This window comes from Prionailurus viverrinus, chromosome D2 (assembly GCF_022837055.1).
Source record: "Prionailurus viverrinus isolate Anna chromosome D2, UM_Priviv_1.0, whole genome shotgun sequence".
Lineage (NCBI taxonomy): Eukaryota > Metazoa > Chordata > Mammalia > Carnivora > Felidae > Prionailurus > Prionailurus viverrinus.
Window position 1 is genome coordinate 39,961,750 of NC_062571.1, and position 26,623 is coordinate 39,988,372.

The following is a 26,623-nucleotide window of genomic DNA, read 5'->3' on the forward strand; positions in this document are numbered from 1 at the left end:
GTCTACCTCACACCCACCCTGTAAAGCCGGGCTTTTTACAAATGAGGGAAGATAAGGCCCAGGAGGCCCAGCGATGTCCCAGGTAACACTAACAAGAGCTGTCATTTACTGGACGCCAAGCTCTGTATCAGTTGCTTTGCTCACACATTTCCCACAAACACCCCACAAGGTAAGTGGGCCCATTTTACAGATGCCTGGGTGCAGGTGTGTGGTGTGCACAAGGACCCGTGGCCGGGAAAGGGCAGAAGTGTGGTCTGAGCCCAGCTCTGTGAAATTCCACTGCCCTGCACTCTCCCTTCCTCAAGGAGTGTGAAGGGGTTGAGGGATGACCTCGTCAGAACCTTCACAGGGCCTGGAGAATGACCCTGAGCTACCCCAAGAGGAAAACAATTGTATGTGAGGTGCAGGCCAAGAGCCTGGCACACAGGAGGCCATGGGCAGGTGAGGAATTAATGAGTGAGTACATGGGGTCCTTTGGGCGTTGGGAGGAGAGAGGTCCCTTTGAGCTTGGAGGATAGGAAAAATCAGAGAAGGCTGCCTGGAGAAAGCGACACTGGGGAGCCATTTCGTCCAAGGATGCAACTGCTTGGCTCCAGGCCTCCATCTATTAAGCCCTGCAGGTGGTTCAAGGACCACAGCAGGTCCTGGCTCCCGGTTCTGCCAGCATCCCTGCCCCTCCAGCCCAGGGGCAGAGGATTGAGAAGGTAAGGCCAACTGACATGGCACGATTGCTGGGGGCTCCGAGTCACCATCTGTGGTCCACTTAAAAGGAGAACTGACAGCTGAGGATGTGAAACCAGCCCCTTGGACTCTTTCCTGCCAGGCCCGGGACAGCAGGAAGGATGTACAAGTGGCTGCCCAGGGAGCCCCCACGCCCTGCACCCCACCCCTCCATCCCTCGCCACCCCCCGCAGCTGCTCCCACTTGTCTGTGCCAGGGCCAGCAGTCGGCTGCCTGGGCCAGAGGGGAGTTGACAGCCCACAGGAGGCCTTGGGCACCTTCCGGCCAGCCCCAGTGACCTCCTCCTGGAGCTCGTACTTGGGCCAAATGGAGCTTCCAGGACCCAGTCCCTGCCTTCCTGCCCCTCAAGCAAACCTGGGTAACCCAAAGTCATAAGAGCCTGCCCCCGCCCCCATCCAAAGGCTCCTGAGAAAGCGCATGGGTGACGATCACACGACCCCAGAGGCAGCCCCCTCTGTGGGACCAGGGCGGGATGGGGGGACAGCGTCCCCTCTGATAAGCCCACAGCCCTGAAGCACTTTCTCAGACCTCTGGAATGTCTTAAAACGGTCTGAAACAGCCTTACCAATAACAATAACAATGGTCAATAACACCACCGCAACCACTAACACGGTGCATGCGAGGTGCCAGGCTCTCTGTGCAGCAATTCAGGTAAAAGTAACTCACTTATCCTCACAACATCCCACAATCTTCATCTTACAGAGGAGGAAACTGAGGCCCAGAGACATCCCGTTAATTTTCCCACAGACGCGCAGCTAACACAAAACAGTGCTAGGGGTTCAACCCAGGGGGGCTGGTGTCGGGAGCTGTGCTCGGAACTACCATGCCGCAAGGAAGGGGACTCAGAAGGCCACCACACTGGGTCTGGGGTCCTTCTCCAACGTCAGCACCTGTGCCAGTCAGGAGCCCCAACACCATCCCCCACCCACACCCATCCCGGCTAACATTCCCCGAACGCTTGAGACATTCCGGGTCCTGTGCCAAGCGCTGGAACATCACAGCCCAAGCCCCTTGGCCGCTCAGCCAGCCCCAGGGTTTGGCAGGAACGCTGCGATACCTGTTATGTGCACACGCAGGCCAGCAGCCGTGGGCCAGCCCTTCCTTGCTGGAGTCACAGAATGACACTGTCTTGCCTTCCTCCTTACTTTCTTCCTTCCTCACTCTATTGATCTTTCATAGCATGTAATCCTGGCCCTGTGCTGGGAAACCTCAGTTTCCCCACCAGCACACTAATGGTCTTGAGCCCAAGGATCTGCAGGGAAAATCCTGCGTACCTTCCGTCCCTCTCTGCCTGTCCCCTCTGGGCCCAGAGGAAATCCAGGCTTGCAGGGAGGTCAGGACTGGAATGGGGGGCTGGAAACCCCAGGTGGAGATCAGACATAGGCTGGTGGCCACAGCCCTCCCTGCCTCCTTCAGAACCCCATGGACACCAGTCTGCTCTGGCCTGGGGAGCAGTCTAAGGTCTAGGGTCCAGGAGCTGTAGAGATCGGAGTGGGGGAGAAGAGGGCCTTGACCAACCTTCCCCTTTCCCTTGCCTCTTGTCCCTCACTTGAGCGAGACCCTGAAACTATTCACATCCCGCCTCTAAGGTTTCAGCTATCCTAGGATCGATTCTCTCCCTGCTCTATTTTTCTTCTTCTTTTGCAATCTCCAAGTAACCCGAGCTGCCAGATGGGTGGGGGCGATGATTGTTTTCTGTCTGACATCTGGATTTCATTAGCAGCCCTGGGCATGCTGACTCAGGAACAGCAGCTCCCCTGGGCTCAGGCCCTCCCCAGACCCCTCATGGCGCCTGGTCCTTCACCGGACATGGGAGGCACAGGTGATGGCACCCCTCGGGCCTCCCCCAAAGGTATAAGCAGCCCTCCACCCCCACAAGAACATCGTGGGAGTGACAGAGCCTGAGAGCTTGGAGAATTTCTGCTCATAGCTCAGTGCCTGATGGGAGGCTGCCAGGCCGAGTGTGGCCGGGCCTGACTGCCATGAAGTGTGGACAGAGGGCTCAGAGATAGGACACTGGGTCCTGGCCGTACTGCCCTCATCGACACCCCAGCCTCCGTTCATATAGAGATGCTGAGTGGGCCATCGAGGCAGGGAGTCCTGCACTGGCCCCAAATCGCAGATACACTTTGGAGAGGAGGAATGGTGGCCCAGAGTGGTCACCATGCCCCAGAGATGGTACTTTCTGACAGTGTCTGGAATTCTCCCCCCCCACCTCCAACCTTTGCTCACCCTCCCTTGTCTAATATCTGGTCTTATCATCTGTCCACGTTACTGGACTGGTTTTGTTTACAGTCTTGCTTCCTCCAGCCCGGCCTCCAACCTGCCACCAGTGAGCTTTCAAAATGCCAATCCGAGCATGTCACCTAAACCGTTGGATGGCTTCTCCCTGCCCTCCAGATAAAGTCCAAGTTTGTGCAGCTTGGCACACAGGCCCTTCACCACCTGCTGTGGCCACACCTCCCTCTCCTCCCCGCAGGCACCCAGAGCCCCAGCCATAGCCAAGGGCTCGCGGTTCCCGGAAAGCATACCCTCGTTATTTACACGCTTGCTTGGAAGCCTTCCCCACCCCAGTTCTAGACTCCTCCTCTCTGAGGTTTCACATGAAACCCCAGGCTGAGCTGGTCCTTCCCTGCAAACCTCAACCATGGCCCTGGTCACCCTGAACAGCCAATAGTGTTTCTGTCTATCCCACTGAGGACAGAGATAGGGCCTTATCTACAACTGGTCTGGCATACAGGAGGAGCTTAGAAAGGGTCAGGCAACTGAAGTGTGTCCAGGGCCCAGCTCCATCCTGGACAGACTATATGTCCTGGGCAGAGGTGGCACCGAGCCAAGCCCCCACTACAAACACACATACTCACGCAGGTTCACGTGCAGCTGGCTCGGAGCAAAATGCTACCACTCACAGCCTGCCACGCTGGTGTGCAGAAGCCAACAGGAGACGCACAGATAACCCTGCAGGTGGGCCCAGCAGACAGCAACCGTGCGTCTCGTACAGCCAGCTGGGATTTTTGTTCGCACCACAGCTGCAGCCCTAACCCACTCCGGCCTTCCTGACAGACTCCCTGGGGCTGGGCCAGCAGTGCGATCTTCCACACACAACAACGTGGCCAGACCAGGTCTATTATGGCTTCTGCTCACCTCATCCTTGTCCCTCCTTATTTCCAGTAACCCTTCTTTTTAAAGAACCCCAACTTTCTGAGAGCGTGGAGATCAAAGTCTGGACGTTAAGGCCGATAGATCATAGAACCTAATTTAAAAAGCATGGGCTCTGGCATGAAGAAGCCCTGAGCCTCAATTCTATCTTTGCTGTTTACTAGCTATGTGACTTTTGACAAGTCATTGGACTTCTCTGGGCCTCAGCTTTATCATCTGGCAATTGACCGGATAGAGTTTTGGAGAGAATTAAGTGAGTTAATACATACTGCACATCTAGCTCAGTGGTCAACTCAATGCTTACAGACTATTATCATTGTTGTTAATGTTGTTGTTGCCCTTGAACTGGAGGCCTGGCACAGGGTGGAGACAGCAGCAGGGGCAGGTTTTTCAAGAACGAAATGGCAGACTTTCTTGACTCCTGGACCTTCCAGGGCCAGTGCTGACACTGGCTGGAGAGGGACCCTGGCCCAGGCACAGCCCCAGCCCACAAAGAGGTGCTGCCCTTCAGCATCACTGGTAATTGGTTTCCAGCACCTTCCGCATCCGCTTCAGGGGGCTCCCAGTCTTCCTGTAGTGCCCGATCCCCCTCACACTGCCCCTGGGACATATGAGAGGCCCCATCAGTCTGATGGCTGAACTGGACACCTCTCTCCACCCTTAAGGTTGGAAAAGAATCAATTAACAGAGTACCAGGTTCCTGTACACTCAGTAGCGTGTCCTGGGCTCAGCTCTGCCCTGGGCAGATTATGTGTCCTGGGCACAGAAGGGGCACTAAGCCAAGCCCCCACCACAAACACACATACCCACACAAGCTCATGTGCAGTTGGCTCAGACAAAGTACTGCCATCCAGGTCTCTGCAGCCTGACACACTGGCTTGCAGAAGCCAACATGAGATGCACAGATAACCCTGCAGGTGGGCCCAGCAGACAGCAACCATGCCTCTTGCACAACCAGCTGGGATTTTTGCTGTCATAGAGCTGGAAGCCCCTACCCATCCCGGCCTTCCTGACTGCACTGGGGGCCTCAGAGTATCTCCTGGTTCCTGTCCCACCACCCAGGCCATTGGCAGTGAATGCCTTAACCACGCTCTCACTGCTGTCTCACTCGGAGACCGGAGCTCCACAGGCGGCTTCAGGACCTAGGCAGGGCTGCCTAGAATTCTCCACATTCTGCTCCCAGTTGGACCATTTAAGATCTTAAAAGCATTCAGGTCACTTAAAAATCATTCCACAAAAGGAGAGGAGAGAAAGGAGCAGAAAAAATATTTGAAGAAATAATGGCTGAAAACTTCCCAAGTCCAGTGAAAAACTTTAAGCAACACGTCCAAGCAGCTCAATAGACTCCAAGTGAACACGAAGAGATCCACAAATAGACACATCATAGTAAAACTGCTGAAAACTAAAACAAGGAGAAGATGTTGACAGCTGCAAGAGGAAAATGACATGTCATTTACAATGGAATTCTAACAATGTTAACAACTGACTTCTCATCAGAAATGATGGTGGCCAGAGGGCAGTGGGGTAACAGTCAGTGTGGTCAAAGATTAAGAGAACAAAACAAAACAACCCAAAAAACAAACAAACAGAAAAAACCTGTCAGCCAAGAATTCTATACCCTGCAAAGATATCTTTTAAAAAAATGAAAGGGAGATAAAGACATTCCCAGATAAACAAAAACACAGAATTCATTGCTGACACACACTTTCAAGAAATACTATAGGAAGTTCTTCAGGCTGAAAGCCAACGACCCCAGACATAATTCAAATACACATTAAATAAACAGGAGTTCTAGTAAGATGATTATGTAATTATAAAAGATAGCACATATGCATATTTCTTGTCCTTTCTTCGCTGATTTAAAAAGCAGATGTAGGGGCACGTAGGTAGCTTAGTCGGCTAAGCATCTGACTTTGGCTCAGGTCACGATCTTGCAGTTTGTGAGTTTAAGCCCGGCATCGGGTTCTGTGCTGACAGTTTGGAACCCGGAGCCTACTTCAGATTCTGTGTCTCCTTCTCTCTCTGCCCCTCCCCCACTCACGCTTTGTCTCTGTCTCTCAAAAATAAATAAATATTTAAAAAAATAATAATAAAAAGCAACTGTAGAAAACAGTATGTACGTAATGTATTACTTGTCCTATAACATATAGAAATGTAAGATATTTGCCACTAACAGCACAGAGAAGGCAGGTAGAAGCAAATCTGTCTTGGGCCAAGGAAATTACTCCAGGTGATAAACTGAGTCCACAGGAACAAATGAAGAGATCTAGAAACTGGAAATAAAAAGCTACCATAACAAAAACTGTGAACATACAATTGTTCTCTTTTCTTCTTCCAGCTTCTCTAAGATACATAAAATTATATAAAGTAAGAATTATAACAAGTATCGTTTAATTACAACACACATAGATGTAACATGTAGAACAATAATGCCACAAACATCAGAAAAAGAGAACAGAGCTATAAAGGAGCGATATTTCTATATCTTATTGGAATTAAGTTGGTATAAATCTGAAGCAGATTTTATAGGTTAAGATATGTAACATAAGCCTGAGAGCAGCTTTAAAAAAAAGTGAAAAAAATCATTAAAGAAATAAAAAGTGTACATTAGAAAAGTATCACTTAATGCAAAAGGAAGCAGTACAGGAGGAACAGAGGAACAGAGAAGACATGAGTAATTCAGAAAATAAAAAGTAAGATAGCAGAACTAAATCTGACTATATCAATAATCACATATATAAAAAAGAGCATTAATTGTTGATAATATGAATGGATCAAACAATCCAAACAAAAGGCAGGGATTTTCAGAGTGCATATAAAAAGTAAACCAAGGGGCGCCTGGGTGGCGCAGTCGGTTAAGCGTCCGACTTCAGCCAGGTCACGATCTCGCGGTCCGTGAGTTCGAGCCCCGCGTCGGGCTCTGGGCTGATGGCTCGGAGCCTGGAGCCTGTTTCCGATTCTGTGTCTCCCTCTCTCTCTGCCCTCCCCCGTTCATGCTCTGTCTCTCTCTGTCTCAAAAATAAAAAATAAAAAAAAATTAAAAAAAAAAAAGTAAACCAAGATCCAACTGCATGTTGTCTACAGGAGACACAACTTAGATCTAAAGATATGAATATAACTTAGATCTAAAGGTATGAACATATCTTCATATGAAGATATGAAGTAAAATGATGGACAAAGATCTATCGTGTACACGGTAACCATAAGGAAGCTGGTTATACTAACATCAGACAAATTTGACTTTAAAGCAAAAAATGTTGGAGCGTCTGGGTGGCTCAGTCAGTTTAGCGCCCAACTGTGGCTCAGGTCATGATCTCGCAGTTCATGGGTTCAAGCCCCGCATTGGGCTCTGTGCTGACAGCTCAGAGCCTCGGGCCTGCTTCAGATACTGTGTGTATGTGTGTGTGTCTCTCTCTCTGCCCCTCCCTCACTTGCGCTCTGCCTCTATCTCTCTCTCAAAAAGTGAATAAACATTTAAAAAAAACGTTTTTTTAAACAAAAAATGTTACTAGAGATAAACAGGGACACTTTATCACGATAAAAGGATCAATTCATCAGAAATTGATAGACACAGATGTAGCTAACAAGGGAGCACCAAAATACATGCGATAGAAATTGGCAGAATTGAAGAAAAAAATAGTCAATTCAACAATAATACAGATTCCAATACTCCTATACTTACAATAATGGATACAAGAATGAGGTAGAACATTAGCAAGGGGACAGAAGACATGAAGAACACCACACCAACTAGACCTAACAGACACCTACAGAACATGCCAACAAACAACGGCAGGACTCATTCTCTACTCAAGTGCCCATGAACTGTTCTCCAGGACAGCCCAAAGGCTATGAAACAAACCACAACAAATTTAGAAGCACTGAAATAACACAAAGTGTTATTTAACCACAGTGGAATAAAACGAGAAATCATCTTTAAAAGATACTTGGGACACTCGCAAATAATGTGGATATTAGACATCACACTTCTAAACGACCAGTGGGTCACAGAAGAAATCACAAGGGAAATCAGAAAATACTCTGTGATGAATGAAAATGAAGACACAACATACAAAATTATGAGATGCAGCTCAGAGGAAAACTTGGACCTGTGAACACCAATATTAAAAACAGAAGAGGGGCTCCTGGGTGGCTCAGTCAGTTAAGCATCTGACTCTTAATTTCAGCTCAGGTCATGATCTCATGATTCGTGAGATTCAGTCCCACATCAGGCTCTGTGCTGATAGCACAGAGCCTGCTTGTGATTCTCTCTCTCCTCTCTCTCTGCCCCTCCCCCGCTCACACGTGCACATGCACTTCTATTCTACAAATAGAAGAAAGAGGGGTGCCTGGGTGGCTCATTTGGTTGAGCATCCAACTCTTGGTTTCAGCCCAGGTCACAATCCGGGCATGGGATTGAGCCCTGCATTGGGCTCCATGCTGAGTGTGGAGCCTGCTCAAGATTCTCTTTCTCTCTCTCCCTCTGTCTCTCTGCCCAACTCATGCTCTCTCTCTAAAATAAAATAAAATAAAATAAAATAAAATAAAATAAAAATTTTTAAATAAAAAAAATAGAAGAAAGATGTAAAATCAGTAACCTAACTTTCTATCTTATAAAACTGGACAAAGAGCAGACTAAACCTGAAATAAGCTGAAGGAAGGAAATAATAAAAATTAGAATGAAAAATTGAAAGCAAAGACTCAGATATTTGCACACCCATGTTCATAGCAGCATTATTCACAATAGCTGAAAGATGGAAGCAATCCAGGATAGATAAATAGACAAACAAAATGTGGTCTACATACACATACACACACACACACACACACACACACACACACACACACACACATGCACACACATGCTACAACATGAATGAACCTTGAGGACATTATGCTAAGTGAAATAAGCCAATCGCAAAAGGACAAATATTGTGTGATCCCACTTATGTGAGGTACCTGGAGTAGTCAAAATCATAGGAACAGAATGTAGCATGGTAGTTGCCAGGGAATAGGGGAAGGAAGGAAGTTGGGGGAGATTATTGCTTAATGGGTACAGAGTTTCACAAAATAAAGAGAGTTCCACGGATGGATGGCGGTGATGGTTGCCCAACAGGTGAATATACAAGTGACCCTTGCACAGTGTGGGGGCTGAGGTGCCAACCACCAAAATAGTCACAAATATGTGTATAACTCTTGACTCTCCCCAAACTTAACTACTAATAAATAGCCTTACCAATAATATAAATAGTCAACCTATATTTTGTATGTTACATGCATTCTATACTGTATATAATCAAGTTTGCTAGAGAAAAGAAACTGTCATTAAGAAAATCATAAGGAAGAGAAAATACGTTTACTGTACTGTATGGTTTTTACTGAAAAAAAATCCATGTATAAATGGACCCACACAGTTCAAACCAATGTTGTCCAAGGGTCAACTGTATTTCATGCCACTGAATTGTACATGTGAAAATAGTTAAGATGGTAAATTTTATGTTGTATTTATTTTACCACAATTTTTTTAAAAGATTACAGGGGGGGCGCCTGGGTGGCGCAGTCGGTTAAGCGTCCGACTTCAGCCAGGTCACAATCTCGCGGTCCATGAGTTCGAGCCCTGCGTCAGGGTCTGGGCTGATGGCTCAGAGCCTGGAGCCTGTTTCCGATTCTGTGTCTCCCTCTCTCTCTGCCCCTCCCCCGTTCATGCTCTGTCTCTCTCTGTCCCAAAAATAAATAAACGTTGAAAAAAAAATTTTAAAAGATTACAGGGGAAAGTAATGTAATAGAGAACAGAAAAAACAGTACAGGCAATCAACTAAACCAAAAGTTGGTCTTTTGAAAAGTTTAACATAACTGACAAACACGTAGCTAGATTGACCAAGAAAAAAACAAAAAAAGACAGAAAAAGAGAGAGAAGGCTCAAATTACATGAATCAGAAACAAAAGAGGGGGACATTATAACCAACTTTAGAGAAATGAACAGGATTATAAAAGAATATTATGAACAAGTGTATGCCAGTAAATTCAATAACTTAGATGAAATAAACAAATTCTATAAAGAAACAAACTACAGAAACTGACTCAAGAAGAAACAGAAAACCCAAATAGACTTATGACACAAAAAAAGACTGAATTCATAATTTTAAAAATCTGCCCCCAAGAGAAAGCCCAAGTTCAGATGCCTTCACAGGTGAGTTCTACCAGACACTAAAGAAGAGTTAATAGTAATTCTTCACAAACTCTTCCAGAAAATAGAACAAGATGGAACACTTCCCAAATCATGGAACTGATAAATGCTATTACATGGATGAACCTTGAAAGCAATATGCTAAATCCAGTGACAAACAACCACACATATGATTCTCTCTGTGTGAAATGTCCAGCATAAGCAAATCCTTAGAGATAAAAAGTAGATTATTGGTTGCTAGGGGTTGGGGAACCAGGAGGTAGTGATAGCTAAAGAGTATGAGGTTTCTATTTGAGATGATAAAAATGATGTAGAGGGGCACCTGGGTGGCTCAGTCGGCTAACATCCAACTCTTGATTTCGGCTCAGGTTACGATCTCACCGTTAGTGAGTTTGAACCCTGCACGGGCTCTGCGCTGACAGAGCAGAGACTGCTTGAGTTTCCTTCTCGTTCTCTGCCCCTCCCCCACCTGAACTCTCTCTGTCTCTCTCAAAATAAATAAATAAACTTTAAAAAATGTTCTCTAATTGGGGTGCCTGGCTGGCTCACTTGGTAGAACATGTGACTCTTGATCTTGGGTTCCTGAGTTTGAGCCCTACATTAGGGGTAGAGATTACTTTAAAAAATACGACCTTTTAAAAAAATATTCTATACTTGATTGTGGCAATGGTTGCACGGCTCTGTGAATATACTAAAAATTACTGACTTGTCCACTTTCAATGGGTCAATTATAGGGTATGTGAATTATATCTCACTAAGGGTGTTACCAAAACAAGCATTCCCATTCCACTTTTAAATATTTTATATGTGCTGAACTCATAGTATCCCATGTGACAAAAGCCTTGCCCACCCATTCCGCCATTCCAGAAGACCTGTACTGAGCACCTGTGTGTGATATCTCGGGCCAGCATGGCGGTAGACAGATGAATCTAGCCCAGCACCCGCCCCTGGAGCTTGTGGTCAGGTGAGGGATGGGAAGCATCTAATTATATTCCAGCCTGCCAAAATACCTAGTGCCTTGCTAAATCCCTTACCTGGTACCTCTCCACTGTGACCCGAGGGAGAAAAAAAAAAAAAATAATGCTAACCAACATTTATTGAGCGCTTACTGTGTGCCAGACATTGTGCTAAGCACTTTCCATGCATGAGTTCCTTGAATCTGCACAACAATCCTATGAGTTAGTGTCCTCATCAGCTTCACTTTACAGATGATAAAACTCTCATGCAAGGTAGAGGGAGGTCCTCAGGCCCGCAGGAGTCTCTGATAGAATCCGGTTTGAGGAGCTGGAAGAGAGCCTTGACCCGCTCAAGAGGGAAACTGAGGCCCCACAGGGCCTGGGCATCTCAGCCTGGGTTGGAATGAATGCTCAATAAAGCAAAGAGCACTGAAGTCCCAAGACTGGGGTTCTCACATATATTCTGCCCTCTCCTCAGCACTTCACCTCTTTGAGACTCTGTTTGTCCAGCTGTAAAATGGGTACTCCTACTAAACTGTAAGATGAAGCACTCCCACTTCTGCAGGCAGAGTTCAGAGCCTTGCACGGGCTAAGTGAATATACTGTGCAATCCAGATAAAGGAATATAGAGGAAGAACCAGGTTTTTCACTGTGCTGGAAATCGAGAGGCACTGACACTGAGGTCAGGGACACTCTGCCCCCTCGTTAGAAGAGTTCTGGTGCCTTCTGGAGAGAGGGTTGGGCATGCGCGCGCGTGCACACACACACACGTTCCTCCACCTCTGCCTCATCATCCCTTGCCTTTGGATAGTGGTCACCCTTCTTCCACCAACCCGCCAACCCCACTCAAGTCCTCCTTCTCCTAGAAGCGTTCCCAGGCTGCCAGCTCAGCACAGGCACACCTCCTTAGAGCCCCAAGAACCCCTGTTGGGGTCTGAATGTCACCTGCCTGCTGGGGTGAAAATTCCAGCTCCTCCGCTGACTGGCTCAATGATCCTGTGTGAGTGCCTGACTCACACAAAGCATCACGTAACATGAGGCTAATGAGAGACCTGACATGCCGGGTAGTTGTGAGCAAAGGCTGTAGGCAGGAGATGATGAGGTATGGTGAGTGACTGAGAGTGCTCTCACAGGGGCGCAGCTGGGGAAGTCACGAGGGGCCACTGCCCGGGTGGGCCATGGGCATATCCTTGAGGAGCAACCAGATTCTTAGCTGCCTATTTGCCCCTGGACCCATCCAGAGAACCTCTAGGGAGTAGGGGCCTTACCCTCTGCTGAGATCCCCTGGTGCCAAGGGCCCCTGGCCTACTGCGTACGCTGAGGCAGACGGGGCCCATTGGAGGGTGGGTCTGGAGGACAGCCGTCATGGGCCGGCCCCCATCCGCAAGGTCTGGGGTGGGCCTCTCTTAACCAGGGGTGGGGGGAGGGGGAGATCACTGCTATCCACAAATCACTGGGGATTTTACTAAAATGCAGTTATGTGGGGGGGGGGGGGGGGGGCACCTGGGTGACTCAGTCGGTTGAGCATCTGACTTCGGCCCAGAGCCTGGAGCCTGCTTTGGATTCTGTGCCTCCCTCTCTCTCTGCCTCTCTCTCTCTCTCTCTCTCTCTCTCTCTCTCTCTCAAAAATAAACATTAAAAACATTTTTTTCATAAAAAAAAAAAAAAGATTCTGCATTTCTAACAAGCTCCCAGGCGACACTGATGTGGCTATGCCTGGCCACACTTTGCGCAGCAAGGACCTAACGCGGGGCACGGCTGTTTCTGAGAAGAGGAGGAAGCAGCAAGCCCGTCTCGGCCTCCCACTGGTCTGAAGGCACCCAGCCCCACCCAGCCACTCCCCAGGCTTCCAACATCTGGAGGGTAAGACTGCATGGATTTTCTGAGTTTCCAGGATCCCATTTCCATTACATATGTAAAATTAAAGTAAAAATACACATTATGAAAACATTAGAAAGTACGAAAAATAATAGGAAAAAAAATCACAGACCATCTTGTAACGTATTTAAAACAACGCTAACCTCTCTCCCCAAGATGCCAAAGCCATTGTCGGTCAGAGAGTCCAAGGTCGTCTCGTGAGTGGGATCTGACCTGCCCCGTCACAGCGAAGCACTGAGTGGGAGACAGGGGCTGCTCCCCACACTCTCCACCTCCTGGCACCCTTCCCACCCCGAGAGAGAGAGATGCCCAGCCTGCAGTGCCTGAGGCCTTCACCCAGGCCTACCCTGGGGGGCACAGAGCCGGGGGCAAGGCCCTCTCAGCTCCCCGCTCCCAGGCAAGAGACTGAGGAAAACTGCCACAGAGGACGAGAGAGGTGGGGTCGGGGGGAGGGGGTGCACATCTGGATTCCTGGCCCAGAGCCCGCATTCCTTCCCTGTGAGTGTGAGGAGATGGGGGTCTCTCTCGGGAGAGCTGCGAGGAGGCGGCTGGCCCCGCTCCTGCCCCACTGTAACAGGACCCACCCTGGCAGGAAGACTGGGGACGTGAAGGCCCAGAACCTCATTTGGGGGCCCTTTACCCAGATTGCTTGCTAGATGGTGCAGGCTCAAGCTGGGGCTCTGTCCCATCCACACCAGCCAGCCCTGCCTCAGACATACCAGAGGGGACAAAAAGGTGGGAGACCAGAGGCCCGCGTGGCCACTGGTTGGTGGAAGGGGGCTCCGGGTGGGGGGTGGGGCACTGTTCTACCCACAGAAGCTGGGCGGCCTTACCTGGGGGCAGTCCTTGATGTAGTGTCCTTTGTTGAAGCACAGGTGACACAGGTAGTTGGGTGGGGGCCGCTTGCTGGGCTTGCGGGTCTCAGAGGTGAGGGTCAGGTCAGAGAAGTGCTCGGTGAGGGAGCTGAGGCCATCGGCGATGTTGTTGAGGGAGCCATAGGGCGAGGCGCTCTTGTACACACTGCTGCTCAGAGCCTGTGGGGGACAGAGGCTGTGAGGGCTCCCAAGGCCTGGGCACACTCGTTTGCAGCCGTGGCCTCGGGGGGAATTTCCGTGGGCATGTGCACACACATACACGCTCGTGAATTCACACTGACTCTTTAGCTGCCCCTGGGCTCTGGCCGCCTGGAGCCTGAGTTCCGTGGGCAAGCCAGTTAACCACTCGGGGCCTCAGTGGCCCTGTCTGGAAAACAGGAATAATGATAGCTACCTCCCAGGGTTTCTGTGAGGCTAACATGAGGCCACAGATGTAAAGCACTTTCTCTCCCACCTGGCACTTAGGAACCCCTGAGTCCATCCTGCTGACGGTAACGACGATTAGCGTTAGTTCTTTTACACACCGCCCGGAGGTAAGAAGGCGTAGCAGAGGGCAACCCGTTAGATTTGGGGCTTTGCCACTTCCTGGTGGCGTAACTTTAGACAAATCACTTATCTCTGAGCTGACTCAGTATCCCCTTCTTACAGGAAAGTGGAGCACCAGCTTACAGCATTATTTCCATTGTACAGAAGAGAAGACTGAGGTTCAGCGCTCTGCCTGGTCTCCTGTGGCACGAGGCCTGTGCAGACTGCGTCCGGGGAGCCCTCGGGCCGGCCCAGGCCCGCCCTCTGGGAGCCCAGGAGGAAGTGGCCCACTTCTCCCACCTCCAGCTGACAGGAACCAGATGTCTTGCCTGGCTTCAAAGCAGACACGGCCCAGGCCCCCTCCTGGTGTATACAGCCTCTATTTATAGGAGTCACGGGCTCTAGGCAGCCAGGCACACTGGAATTTAGCAAAGGTAGGGCCTGTGGTGAGGCTGGCAGGGAACAGCCACGGTACCCCCTTCCCGAGGCAAGGCTGAGGCTGGAAGGAGGCAGCTTCCCCGGGAGGGTCAATGACAAACCTGGGCGTGGGGCTTGGGCATCCCCTGACCCCAGCTCAGGTATCAGGAGCTCCAGGAATGAACTACAGACCTCGGGGAGCCTTGGATCTAATAGGAAGACAGCCTTGTTCCTAGAAGTCCCCAGGCTGCCAGGGGAGGAGAGCCCCTGAGAGGAAGTTGCCTCAGGCTCCCTTACAAAGACGGGGCAGATGTGGGCCCAGAGTGGGGACAGTCCTTTCTGTGTTGCCTCAGTGTGGGCAGGGAAGGAGATGAGCTGAACGCAGGCCCCAGGGGATCAGGCACTCCTCCCCCCCAACCAGGACAGACGTCACTCCTCACACGGGTTTACCTCAGCCCCCCTACTGGGTCTGTCTCTGGGGGTCTGGCACCCCCCCTCCCCCCCCGCTCCTAGAGGACACAGCCCTCGCCATCTAGGGGCCACCACTCTTCTTGGCTTCCTGGACACCCTGCTATGTGGACTGAGGCCAGCCCTTTCCCTCTCTGGGCCTCTGTTCCCTCTCGTGTAGGTTTACGCTGGAGCCTGGGGGAAAAAAGACACAGACACCACAACCAGGGCAGCGCGACTAAACACGCCGTCAGCCTATGGTGCCTGAGCACGGACCTCAAAGGCTCCTGATGACCACCTCTGCTCCAGTGCTACCCAGGACCGGTGGACGATACCACGCAAACTTGCATTCAGTGTGAGGGTGGTTCTCCAGCTCTCAGATGAGCCAAGACAGAGTGGTTCATCCTGAGAGGCAGAGCCCCGCCCCCCCCCCCCCACCATCCCTGGAGGTGCGCGAGCCAATTCTGAGCAATCTTACGGGGTGCGGGGAGGGGTCCAGTGGCAAGGGGATTAGATGATACCAGTCACATCTACTGAGCGCTTACAATGTCCCAGGTCCTGGAAACTTCACACGTATTAAGATAGCTGGTGCTCAGCACAATCCCATGAGTCACTGCCCCCATTTTACAGATTAGATGAGTATGCCCAAACGTGTGTTGCACGACTCGAGAAACTTTTAACAAGTACGGGGTACTGGGCCCCACCTCGGACCTACCAAGGCAGTCACCTGGGACCAAGGGCCTGGAATCTACACCGTTTTATTGTGGTTAAGATCTACGTTACAGAAAGCCAACCGTTTTAATTATTATTTTTAAAAATTTTTTAATGTTCACTTATTTTTGAGAGGTGGGGGGAGGGGCAGAGAGAGAGGGAGTGACAGAATCCGATCCAGAGCTCCAGGCTCTGAGCTGTCAGCACTGAGCCCGACGAGGGGCTTGAACCCATGAACCCACATGAGATCATGACCCGAGCCGAAGCCGGACGCTTCACCGACTGGGCCACCCAGGCGTCCCCGTTTTTATTATTTTTTAAGTGTGCAGTCCAGTGGCACCAAATACATTCCCATTATTGGGCAAAATCACCACCATCAACTCGAGTACTTTTTCACCATCCCAAACTGAAACCCACTCCCCAGTAAACACTAACTCCCGGCTCCCCCTCCCCCCAGCCCAAATCTGCTTTTTATAAGCTCCCCCAGGCAGTTCGGTACAGACGGCCCAGCCCTACCTGGCCTTGGGAGCACCTGGACTTTCCAACCACCGAGGTCTCTCCTTAGCTTGACTCGAGGCCTCTCCCCACCCGAACTGGCCTGAGGGAGAACAGCATCACCACAGCCTCCCAGAGAAAAGTTCATCCAAACAAGAAACTCCAAGCTCCAAATGGTGTGACTCATCCTCATGGCTGGGAAACGCAATTTCACAAATAACAACCCTCTTCGTTCCCCCCCCATTCTTTCTTTTCTTTCTTTCTCCTCTCCCCCTGCCACCCCCCTCTGGAGAAGATTTAAGCTAGTCCACAGGAATCGGGACTGTTTTGGTAGCAGACTGTCCAGAGGAAGGGGAAGTTTGGTGGGTGCCAGAAAGTACATTAATTACACCCTGAACAGCCTCTCCCCCGTTTGTGGCCACACCGTCCTGCCCACGGGTGACCCCGCGGGTGTCCCTGGGCAGCCAGAGGCCTCTGAGCAGCCTGTCCCGTCCCTGGCAGCTTGACGCCCCCACCCACCAGCTCAGGCGCTCACAGCTTGTGTCGAGGCCGGCAGCTCCAGGTCAGAGAAGCGAGGTCAGAGCTCCTCACAGCCTCTCTCACCCCTAGTGTGCCCTGGCCTGGCCCTCCTGGCTGCTCCAGCTCCCTTCCCCCAGCCCCGGTTCAAGATGACACCACCTTAGAGCTGAAAGGACAGAGCAGGCAGCTGACTCGGCCACTCTCGTGTTCCAGATGGAGAAACTGAGGCCCAGAGAGGCCCAGGGGCACAGGCGAGGGCACACAGCCAGGCCTGAGGGCCAGGAGTCCTGCTCGCCGGCTGGCTGAAAGGGCGGGTGAGGCTGCAACCTGTTTCCTCTCCAAAGACCCAAGGAGCTGGGGCCGTGGAGGTGAAAGGCGAGTTGCCTCTTCCACAGCCTATGGCGACTGGATGGAGCAGAGGCCAGGACACGCGGTGTCCCCTCCCCTCCGGCTGCGGAGCGAGGCCTGGCCTCTTGGGCTTCCCGTCTGTAAAATGCAACATGGAACAGGGAAGGCGGGCAACACTGGTGATCCCTGCAGTCCTACTTCCTTAAGGTCCAGACACCAGCTACTGAAAGACACCCCCGGAGCCCGCACACAGACGGCACTCAGTCGCCGTGGGCCCACCTGTTCCGAGTCCTGCTGCCTGGAGCTGGAGGGCAAGGCCCGGCAGGAGCAGCCCCTCGTCAGTCAGCCCCTAACTCCCAAACAGCCCCAGTGTCCCACGGGGCATCCGCTGTCCCCCCTCTAGTTCTGCACTTACCATCCCCACCCCCGGGACGCCCTCTCTGTGTCCATCCAAACCTCCTCCAGGACCTGGCTCCCAATCTGGTTATAACTTTAATGGTGTGGCCCTGAACCCACCCCCTCCTCCTACTCAAGCCTTGTGCTCCACGGGACAGTGTGGAAAGCACAGACTGAGGTGCTCCTGAGAGACGCCCTGCCTCCTCCGAGGGCCTCCTGGACCTCCCGGCCATAGCCCTGTCCGTCAGGACCAGGCCTGGTAGGGATCATCCCATGACTCAGCTGCCCTTGGCTGAAGGAGCTCTGAGGTCCTTCTCTAATCTCTTCATGCAGTAAGTCTCTTTGCTTCCCCGTGAGGCTGGGCATATCCAAAGGCAAAGATTCTGCAACGTCCCATCACCCCAGATTCCAGACTGTTCCTGCCGCTGCTCATGCCTACAACTCTCCTGGGTGCAGATAATCACAGGCGCTGAAGGGCCAGGGCGCCCCACTTGACAGACGAGGTAATGAATGTCCTAACACCTTAGAGATATAGGTTGGGGTCTCCGAGTTGCCATGAACAAAGTGAAAGGCACTCTCACCCCAGATTAAGCTGCTCAGGACACTGGTTGAGGGAAGCCCCACTACTGTGCTGAGTGGAAGCCTCTGGGCCCAGATCACCGTCCTGGAGGAAGAGACCACCTTTCTCTCCCCCCTCCTCCCAGCAGCCAGCAGGCAAGGTGGGGTTTTCACACCATATCTGGGGGATAGAGCATCCAGCTTCTGCCCATTGCTAGAACTTCCCCAAGGCTCTGGCATGGCTGTTGCAGAAAAACAGAGGGGAAGATGCTAAAATCTATTCTGATCCTGCTTGTTTCGTACACTCGGCTGGATCCTTTCCCTTTCTTGGTTTTCTTATACCTGCAAGAACACCATTTGGATGGGCATCTTTGGCTCCGTTTTACGGAGCTGGACGCTGAGGCTCAGAGAGGCTGCGTAACTTGCTCAAGGTAAAACAGCCACCATGTGGCTAAGGGGAGATTCACACCCACATCAGTTGGCCTGTTATATTTCAGCTCCAACATGGCCTCCAAGGCTTAACTTCTCCTATGTTAAGGAGAGCCAGAGGAAAAGAACAGGTGTGGACCACTCTCCTCGGGCCTGTGACATCGTACTGTCAAGCCTCTTGGCCCTGGCAAGATGAGACACCAGCTTTTCTGGGCTACGTGAGGGGTCTAGGTCCTCAGGCTGGGGGTTCTGCGGGGGGGGGGGCGGGGAGGCAAGGATTTCCAGGGCTGACTCCCCACTCCCAGCCCCCAGGACAGTAAGAGGGCCTAGCAGGAGGGGGGCAAACAGGAGTCAGGGCAAGTGCATAGAAGCTTCCAAAGGCAGCCTAGAAGGAGAGGAAACCAGTGCAGAGAAGAGAGGAGAAACAGCCAGCAGAGATGGAACCACGCCCACAGAAAACAACGCAGCGATGGGCAAGGGCGAGGCAATGAGAAGGGGAACATCCGAGGAAGTCCTGCCCCTCCCAGGCCAGAGATGGCCCTGAAGTGGGGGGGGCTCTCTGATCCTAATCCCCAGCTCTGTGCGGGTTCTTTCAACAGCTAGACAACTGCTTTCTTATCCCCAAAAGCCACCCCTGTCTCCTGCTTCCATACACACAGCTACGTGCATGAAAACACGCGTATACACGTACACATTCACACCCCTGTCTTTAACACCAGAAACCACTCATTTCACAAGTGACTCCGCCCCTTCTCCAAGGGGATCCGCACTTCTTCTCCCCCAGGGTCTGTCTGGGGCTCTCGCCCCCAGAGTCCCACACGAACAGGCAGAGGAGACAACCTGTTGATAGGATGGGGACTTGGCCAATGGGAGAGTGAACTCACATGTTGACTAAAGATTTCTCGGGCATGGTGAGAGCCCACACCTGCTCCTGTTTCCAAGGTCCGAAGCTGACCTGCGGGCCAAGAAGGTGGCAGGCCTAGCCATGCCAGAGGCAGCAACCCCTCACCCAGAAACCCCCAGGGCGCCACGGCCTCCCGGAGGCCCATTCACCCACGCGTGCAAAACACAATCCCTGTCCACAGCCAGAGCTCAGTGAAAGATTCTCACTTAAGGAAACAGTCCATGCTCTTTTTGGCAGGGCGAGTGGGGAGAGAGAAACGGGGAAAGGACCTGGAGAGGGAGGAGCACAGTGGCAGCAGGGCTCCGCTGAAAGGACCCAGGAAGACCCTCCCTCCCCATCCGGTCCCTCCTGCTCCCGCCCAGGTCACGGCTCACCTCAGAGGTGCTCCCATTCTGCAGCCATAGGCACTCTGTGCAGCCAGAGCGCAAGCACTGGGGACCAGCTGTCTCTCACTTCTAGAACGCATTCGTGGAATGAGCACAGAAAGCGTGAGTTTGACAACCTAAGGACTGAAAGGCACCCTAATATTTAGCCAGTCTGGGAGTACCACCGAGGCTTGCAGCCTCTATAGAAGGGGGCCTTGATCTGAGATCTATTGTCGGCACGTGGGTGCCACGATCTCCTTGAAATCACATGCAAGGGCGCGTGTCTGTGTGTGCCCGCACGCCTGTGCTCTGGGCACTCGCGCCTCGGAGAAGAGCTCGCGCTGTCTCCGATTCTCGAAGAGATCCACTACCACAGAAGGCAAAGAACCATGAGCACACCTAAGTTTCTGCTCGGACACCTCTAGCGACAGGGCTTTCCTATCTCCCAAGTCAGCTCTTTCCAAGTAATCAAGCAAACTCCATAAACATTTCCCCTGGAAGGTGGAACAGGAGATGAGGTACCGGGACGCACATCGTCACAGGTCTAGAGAGGGAAGAGAGGGGGAGTCAGTGCAATGCAAATCATCCATCCACCCATCCACTCAGTGACCGAGCACCTAGTAAGTCCCAGGCGCTGCCTGAGCATCGGCTGCTAGGACTTACAGGTTCGAGAAGCATGCTGACGACGTAGCTGTCCAGACACACGCAAGTACAGAGTAGGTCCCTCAGCAATAGCAATGGTCATGACACGCCTCCCCGGAAGCACACACGGCGTGTCTGCCACGGGCCACAGAAGCCAGAGGGAGGTGGGCGCCCCGTGGCAGCTGGGGAAAGCCTCTCGGAGAAGGGGCAGCCACGTGCACCAGAAAGAAGTTGGAATCTGCCAAGGTGTTGAGGGCAGGCAAGATCCAGGGCAAAGCTTAGCGTCTGCACTCAGCTTCCCGGCATGGCCAGAGGAGGACAGAATAAAAGATTATACACCACCACACCCACGCCCACATATACACAGCGCAGATCAAGCCTCCTGAGACCTGAGCTGGGGCCCTGGTGCTGTCACTGATCCCCTGATGGTATCATCCTCCTGCTGGAGAGCCTTTTCCCCACCTGGACAAGGGGGACACTGCACACAGGCTACGATATGAGACAAAAGTGTTGCCAAATGCTCCGCGTCCATCGTCTGACTCTCGCGAGCCAGGGCTCCCTTGGACTTCCGTCATGGCTTCAGGGAGCCCCGTGCTCGGTTTCTGGGGAGCGGCTGGAGCAGGGACACAGCAGGAAACCTGGTACCCGTGACCAATGCCTACCACTGCTCAAAAGGTTCGGGATCAGGGACAGAATATCAGAGGCCCTGCAGCTTGACAGAACGCCTCTGGAGACTGGCCGCCCTGCACTGGGGCCCAGAGAATGATCGAGGTGACAGCCAGCAGGATGAGCCACAAGGGACAACTGTAGCTGGAGCATGGAAGAGTTCCAGACGCAGCTCTGCCACTGACATGCTGGGTGAAAGCACTCCCCAAGAGCAAGGGATTGCTTCTCGGGACCATCTTCCCCTCAAGGCCCCCCTTTCGGTGCTGACAGGGCCTGGCCCTCTGCCTCTGCTAATTACAAATTACTAATCCTGCCTGCTTTCCTCCCTCCCACCTGACTCAGAAGGTCCACAAGGTGTGGCCTCCCCTCTGAGTCCAGGCCTGCCTAGTCAACTCAACTTGATGGAGGGAGGGCCAGGCCACCTCAGCCTACAGGCCCTCGGATGACGGTCCTCCTTGCCTGAGTCAGAGCTCCTCCCAGGACTTGGGGCTGCCCCCTCCCCCCACCACACGCACACAAAGGCCACAAACGTGGCTAGGAACCAAGAGCAGCCCCAGAAGCCCACTCTCAGCCCCACTGAGACAAACCTCCATCCTCGCACAGATATGTGGCTTTGCCAGGGCAGCACAGGTGACACACAAAACCTTCAGAAGACTGTTAAGACCTGGGGGCCCTTTAAAGCAGGACACCTTAGGTGCTCCTCTGAGGGTCTAACAGCCAGCCCTGTCTGCAGAAGGGCTGAAGCCCTGTCCACAGAGTCTTGTGATAGCATTACTGCTGATCTCCAAACTCCAGTGGACAGACCAGGGCAGTGAAGGGGGAGGGGGGGGTCTCTGGTGCCGCAGAAGTTAGTGCCGGGACCCGAGGTGGGAGTAGGAGGAGGGCGTGGGTTAACAGCCAAAACCTCCTAAGGGTTGGAAGAGATGTCCTTCAACAGAGCAGTCCCTGGGCCGGGAGGTGTTCAGAAAAATGCTATCAAAGGTTCTAGGCCGAAAGCATTCTCTGGTCAAATAGTGATGGAACTGTTGGGTTGAAGGAAAGTGAACAAGTTTCACACCACGGGGCTTTCTCGGCGCCTTCATGGTGCTGGGGGACACTGTGCGTCTCCAAGGGAAGGACAGGCCGCTCTGCTTTCCAAACGTATTTGACCCCAAAGCCCTGCCCCCGGCCTCCACAAACCATCGTTTGACTGTAGGGCCACATCTATCTCTCCCTGGAGGAAGAGGGAAAGATAATGGCCACTCTAGGATTCTGACCTGGAGGGGGACAGCTAGATCTCCTCTTGAGGGGGTACAGGGACTACCCAGGAGGGGTTCTGGACATCCCTCTGAGGGGCCCAGGAGCTAATGCTCAGCAAGGAGGGGTACCTCCCCATTTCTGGAGGTGGAGTCCCACAGCCCCCACACTGCTGTGAATTTAAATTCCAGGCTAAACTTGGCAGGGAAGATCTCCCCACGCCACCCGACCCCCACTCCCTCTACGAACAGCCCTCCTTCCTCGGGTAAGAGAGGAGGGGCTCAGCCAGGAGCCTCAGGAGTCTCCCTCCAAAGACATATAGTTGTTGCTACAGATCAGGGGTTGGAACCGAAGTACACAGGGCCCAGACTCTAGACCGAGGCCTTTTTAAAAAACTGCCCCAAAGTGCCTGTGCCTGCTTTGGCCTGGCATCCTTACCACAAGCTGAGAAGCTGAAGAGCCCCCACCAGCGCCCAGGTCACCTCCTGGTGCCCGCTCCTGGACTTGTACATGAACTCTGCCATCTCTCTCTGCTCCCAGGGCCACTGTTCCACTCAGAACCCTTGGCTTATCTTCAGCTTCCAGAGCTGAGGTTCCAGGGGCACAATGGGCTTCTGTGCCCCCATGTCCTCAACCCCCCCGCCCAAATCCCAGCTGCATTCATGGTGTTTTGCTATTGTGGTGGGAGCAGCCTGGGGGTGGTGCAGGAGGGGGTGGGCTCTTGGCACAGGGACTGGTGCAGACAGGCCGTGGTCAGCGGTCAGCATGCAAGTCACATCCGCAGGCACTGCCACCAGGCCTGCCAGGCCTTGCACAGAATGGCGATGCTCCTGAGTCCCTGGGTCCCTTCATAGAGTCCCCTCTGGCCTGCCCATGATTTGCTTCTTCTCCAACCAGCCCCTTGGTGGCATTCAGGTGGGGGGTATTTTTTCATGCCTTCTCTGCCAGTTGCTATTTTGGAGCCATATTAGGTCACTGGCTAAGCCCTGGACACAGGAAAGCCCAGGAAGCACAGCTGGGGCTCCAACAGGGTTTAGGAGGCGAAGCGGGTGAGGGGTGAGAATGAGTGAGTCTGAAGCCAAGAAAGCCTTCCGGAAGTCAGCAGGCACAGACCTCCAGCCCCTCCAAGGAAGCCACTGGCCTGTGAGTGTAGGAGAAGCCCCTCTAACCTGTCTATCTGCATCTCTCTCAAATCCACCCCAAGACCACCCCAAGGGACAGCAGAGACTAAATTCAATGGATGGGTAAACCGAGGCCCAGACCAAGAAAGACAGAGGGTTCCCCCAAAGTCAGGTCCTTTTACACTTGTCCCAGAGAAGGAATATACCGCTTCACGGGGAACCCGAGGTGAGTGGTAGTGAAGTGACTGGAGACGGGTTTCACTGAGATCCAGCTGGGATCCTGGATGTCAGACATTTCCAAGAGAAATGCCCTACTCCTGCAAGAGACTCTGGATGGCCCCCAAACTCCCAGGCCTCTCAGCAGGGACCCACATTTGGGGAAGAAAGCCACCAATGGTAGGAACAGAGAGAGGCCTCTCAAGGCCGATTGGGGACCCCCACTTGACCTGTGAGAGGCGAGAGGTCATGGTCATGTGGGTCATGATCACCCTTCTCCCTTGGGATTTCCACAGCACCCCCATGAAATCACCTACCTTTCAAATTGTATCATCTCATCTGTCTTCTAATCTGGGGCCCCCACTGGCCTGTTCCTGATTCCTAAAGGGCCCACACATCACTCAACAAATGTCTGGCAAAATAACAACTAAAAAGACCCAGGCACTGAAGAAACATCCACAAACTGCACCCCAAAGTCACCGGTCACCGAAGCCAGTTCCCCGAAGAGATGACAAGGTCTCTTATGAGAAAGACAGATTCCCAGCCAAGAATGATTCTTCCCAAGGAGAGCGCGCTCTATAGTTTACAAAGAGCTCTGGTATACAAATGCTTTTGCCTGGCACCAAGGGCTGGCTTTTCAGACTCATCTCCCGCGACTATGCCCAACTGGCCCAACACAGGCCAACCAATCCTCGTCTCAGCTCGCCTGGTATTGGCCCACCTCTAGGCCTTAGGCCAGCGTTTTATATGCCCATGTCCTCCCTAGTCGGTACTGGCAGAGTTGAACACATTATGGGACCAAAAAGGGAGACCCTCTGCTTTCCCCCTCCTGTCCCCAGCACACTCACGCATACACAGGCCCTTCTCCCCGACCCATTCAGAACCCTGCCTCTCCTAAAACTAACTGCTGTGCTCGGGTCTAGAAGGAAAAGGAACCCTCAAGTGTGTCCTCTCCTCCACCCCTTCCCCCCTGCACTTTTGCAGGGAGAGCTTCCAGAAGAAGGATGAGTGAAGGCCACAGAAGGGTATCTGCAATTCCCAAAAGAGGTATGAGTAAATGGGACTGGGGGAGGAGGAGGAACCCAGCCGAAGAGACAGAGGAGGGGTATCTAGGAAAGCTCTGGAAATGACCCCTGAAAAGAGGCTCGGAGGTCCTGGCAATCTGTGTATTTATCTGGCTGGGGAAGATGCCCTGCCCCTTCCACTTTGTAACTGAATCCCCCCAACAGGCAGACTTTGCAAAGCAGCCGTCCCAGGTTTCTGGAGAAGGCACTGGGCAGCTGAAACCTCTCCCCCTGGCTAGCCCCCCTCCAAGAGCTCAAGAGGATTTCCCTTTCATTTCCTTCCAGGCTGGGAGGGCGGGGGACAGCGCAGTCGGTGGGGTCAAGCCCTCAAAAACCACTTCCTATGTGGCTGGGGGAGGGCAAGCAGCCGGAGGATGTATCTGGGGGTCCCTGCGTAAGAACAGCAGGAAAAGCCCTGCTCGCCAGGGTGCCCTTGGGTCGGCCACCACCGAGGTCGGCGGAGGACAAGATTTTAGGCCCCTGCCGAGGAGCTCTGAGCAGAATCTGCACTCCCGGTCCCAGCAAGCGGTGGCCAAGAGGGGGGTGGGGTTGGGCGTGGGAAGGACACTTGGAAGGGGCTCTCCGCCCGGGCCGCGCCCCGGCTGTCTGGAGAGAATCCGGAGCCCCCCGCCCAGCCGGGACTCCCCCCGGGCCCCTTTGAGCAGGGCGCTCCAGGCTGGGAGAGGGGGCAAGAGGGCCCCGCCCGCGCCTGAGCTGCTCCGAGCCGGGCTCAGCCGGGAGGTGACGCGCTCCCGGCGCCCCGGGGACATCGGGCGGCGAGTTTGGCAGAGCTGAGCGAAGCCAAGCCAAGCAGGGCCGGGCAATACGGAGCCGGGCCGGGCCAGGCCAGGAAGAGCGGGGCGGATAGGAAAAGGCCCCGCGCGGTCGACGGAGGGCGGGGGCGCGCGGGGGCACCCACCTCTCCGCGCTGCAGCTGGAAGAAGCTGTTGAGATAGCTGGAGTGCAGGGGCGAGCCCAGCTGCTCCGGGCGGCCCTTCCCGAAGGCCAGCTCAGGGGGCGCGGCGCCGGCGGGCGGCTCCGGCCGGAAGGCATCGAAGGCACTCGCCTGGTGCGTGTCCTGCAGCGACAGGTAGACCCAGTTGAGCAGCTGGGCGGGCTGGTACACCGAAGCGGCGCTCGTGTCGATGGCCGACAGCAGGCTCATTTTGCGGCGGCGGTGCCGGCCCCTCCCCGGCCGCCCGCTCGCGCCCCCCCCCTCCGCAGCGGAGGGGCGGGCACCGGGGAGCCTGCGCCCACTGCCCACCGCCCGAGCCCCGACGGCGATCGCCCAGTGCCGTGCGCCCAGCGCGCTGCCCGCAGCCGCCGCCGCCGCCGCCGCCTCCCCCCGACTGCGGCCGCAGCGCGCGCGGGCGGAGGAAGGAGGCAGCGAAAGTTGGGCAGGAAACTTTTGGGCCCGCCCCCTCCGCGCCGCCCGCCCCGCCCCGCCCCGCGATCCGCTATCTGCCTCAGTGCTGACCCCTCTGGCGGCCGCTCCCGAGGTGGGGTCCACGGAGGCCCCGCCCCTTCTGCACCGTCCTCGCCTTCCATTGGCCGCCTCATTGAATATGGAGTAGTGGGGCAGCGCGAGAGGGGAAATAAGGCACCCCTGCGTTTGCAGTATTCTGCTGGCCCGCCCGTGGGCGGTGCCCTCCCAGGCCCCACCCCGCCCGGCTCCCCGAGCCTTAGGGAGCTCAGGGCAGCCCCGGCCTAATCAATCTGCTCTCGCTCTGCTCCGCGCTCTTTGGTCTCTCGTTCTTTCCAAATCCTC

The 26,623-nt window shown here is 53.5% G+C and overlaps 1 protein-coding gene across 1 annotated transcript in view; it reads right to left on the reverse strand.

Moving 5' to 3' along the window:
- The window catches only part of ZCCHC24 (zinc finger CCHC-type containing 24), a 63,873-nt gene extending 37,680 nt beyond the window's left edge, over positions 1-26,193 (reverse strand). The window contains exons 1-2 of the mRNA XM_047825584.1: positions 25,775-26,193; positions 13,755-13,955 (exon numbers count right to left, since the gene is read on the reverse strand). Of these exons, the coding sequence (XP_047681540.1) occupies positions 13,755-13,955; positions 25,775-26,020 (447 nt within the window). The 5' untranslated portion in view covers positions 26,021-26,193. The remainder of the gene's footprint in view (positions 1-13,754; positions 13,956-25,774) is intronic.
- Positions 26,194-26,623: the final 430 nt, after the last annotated feature.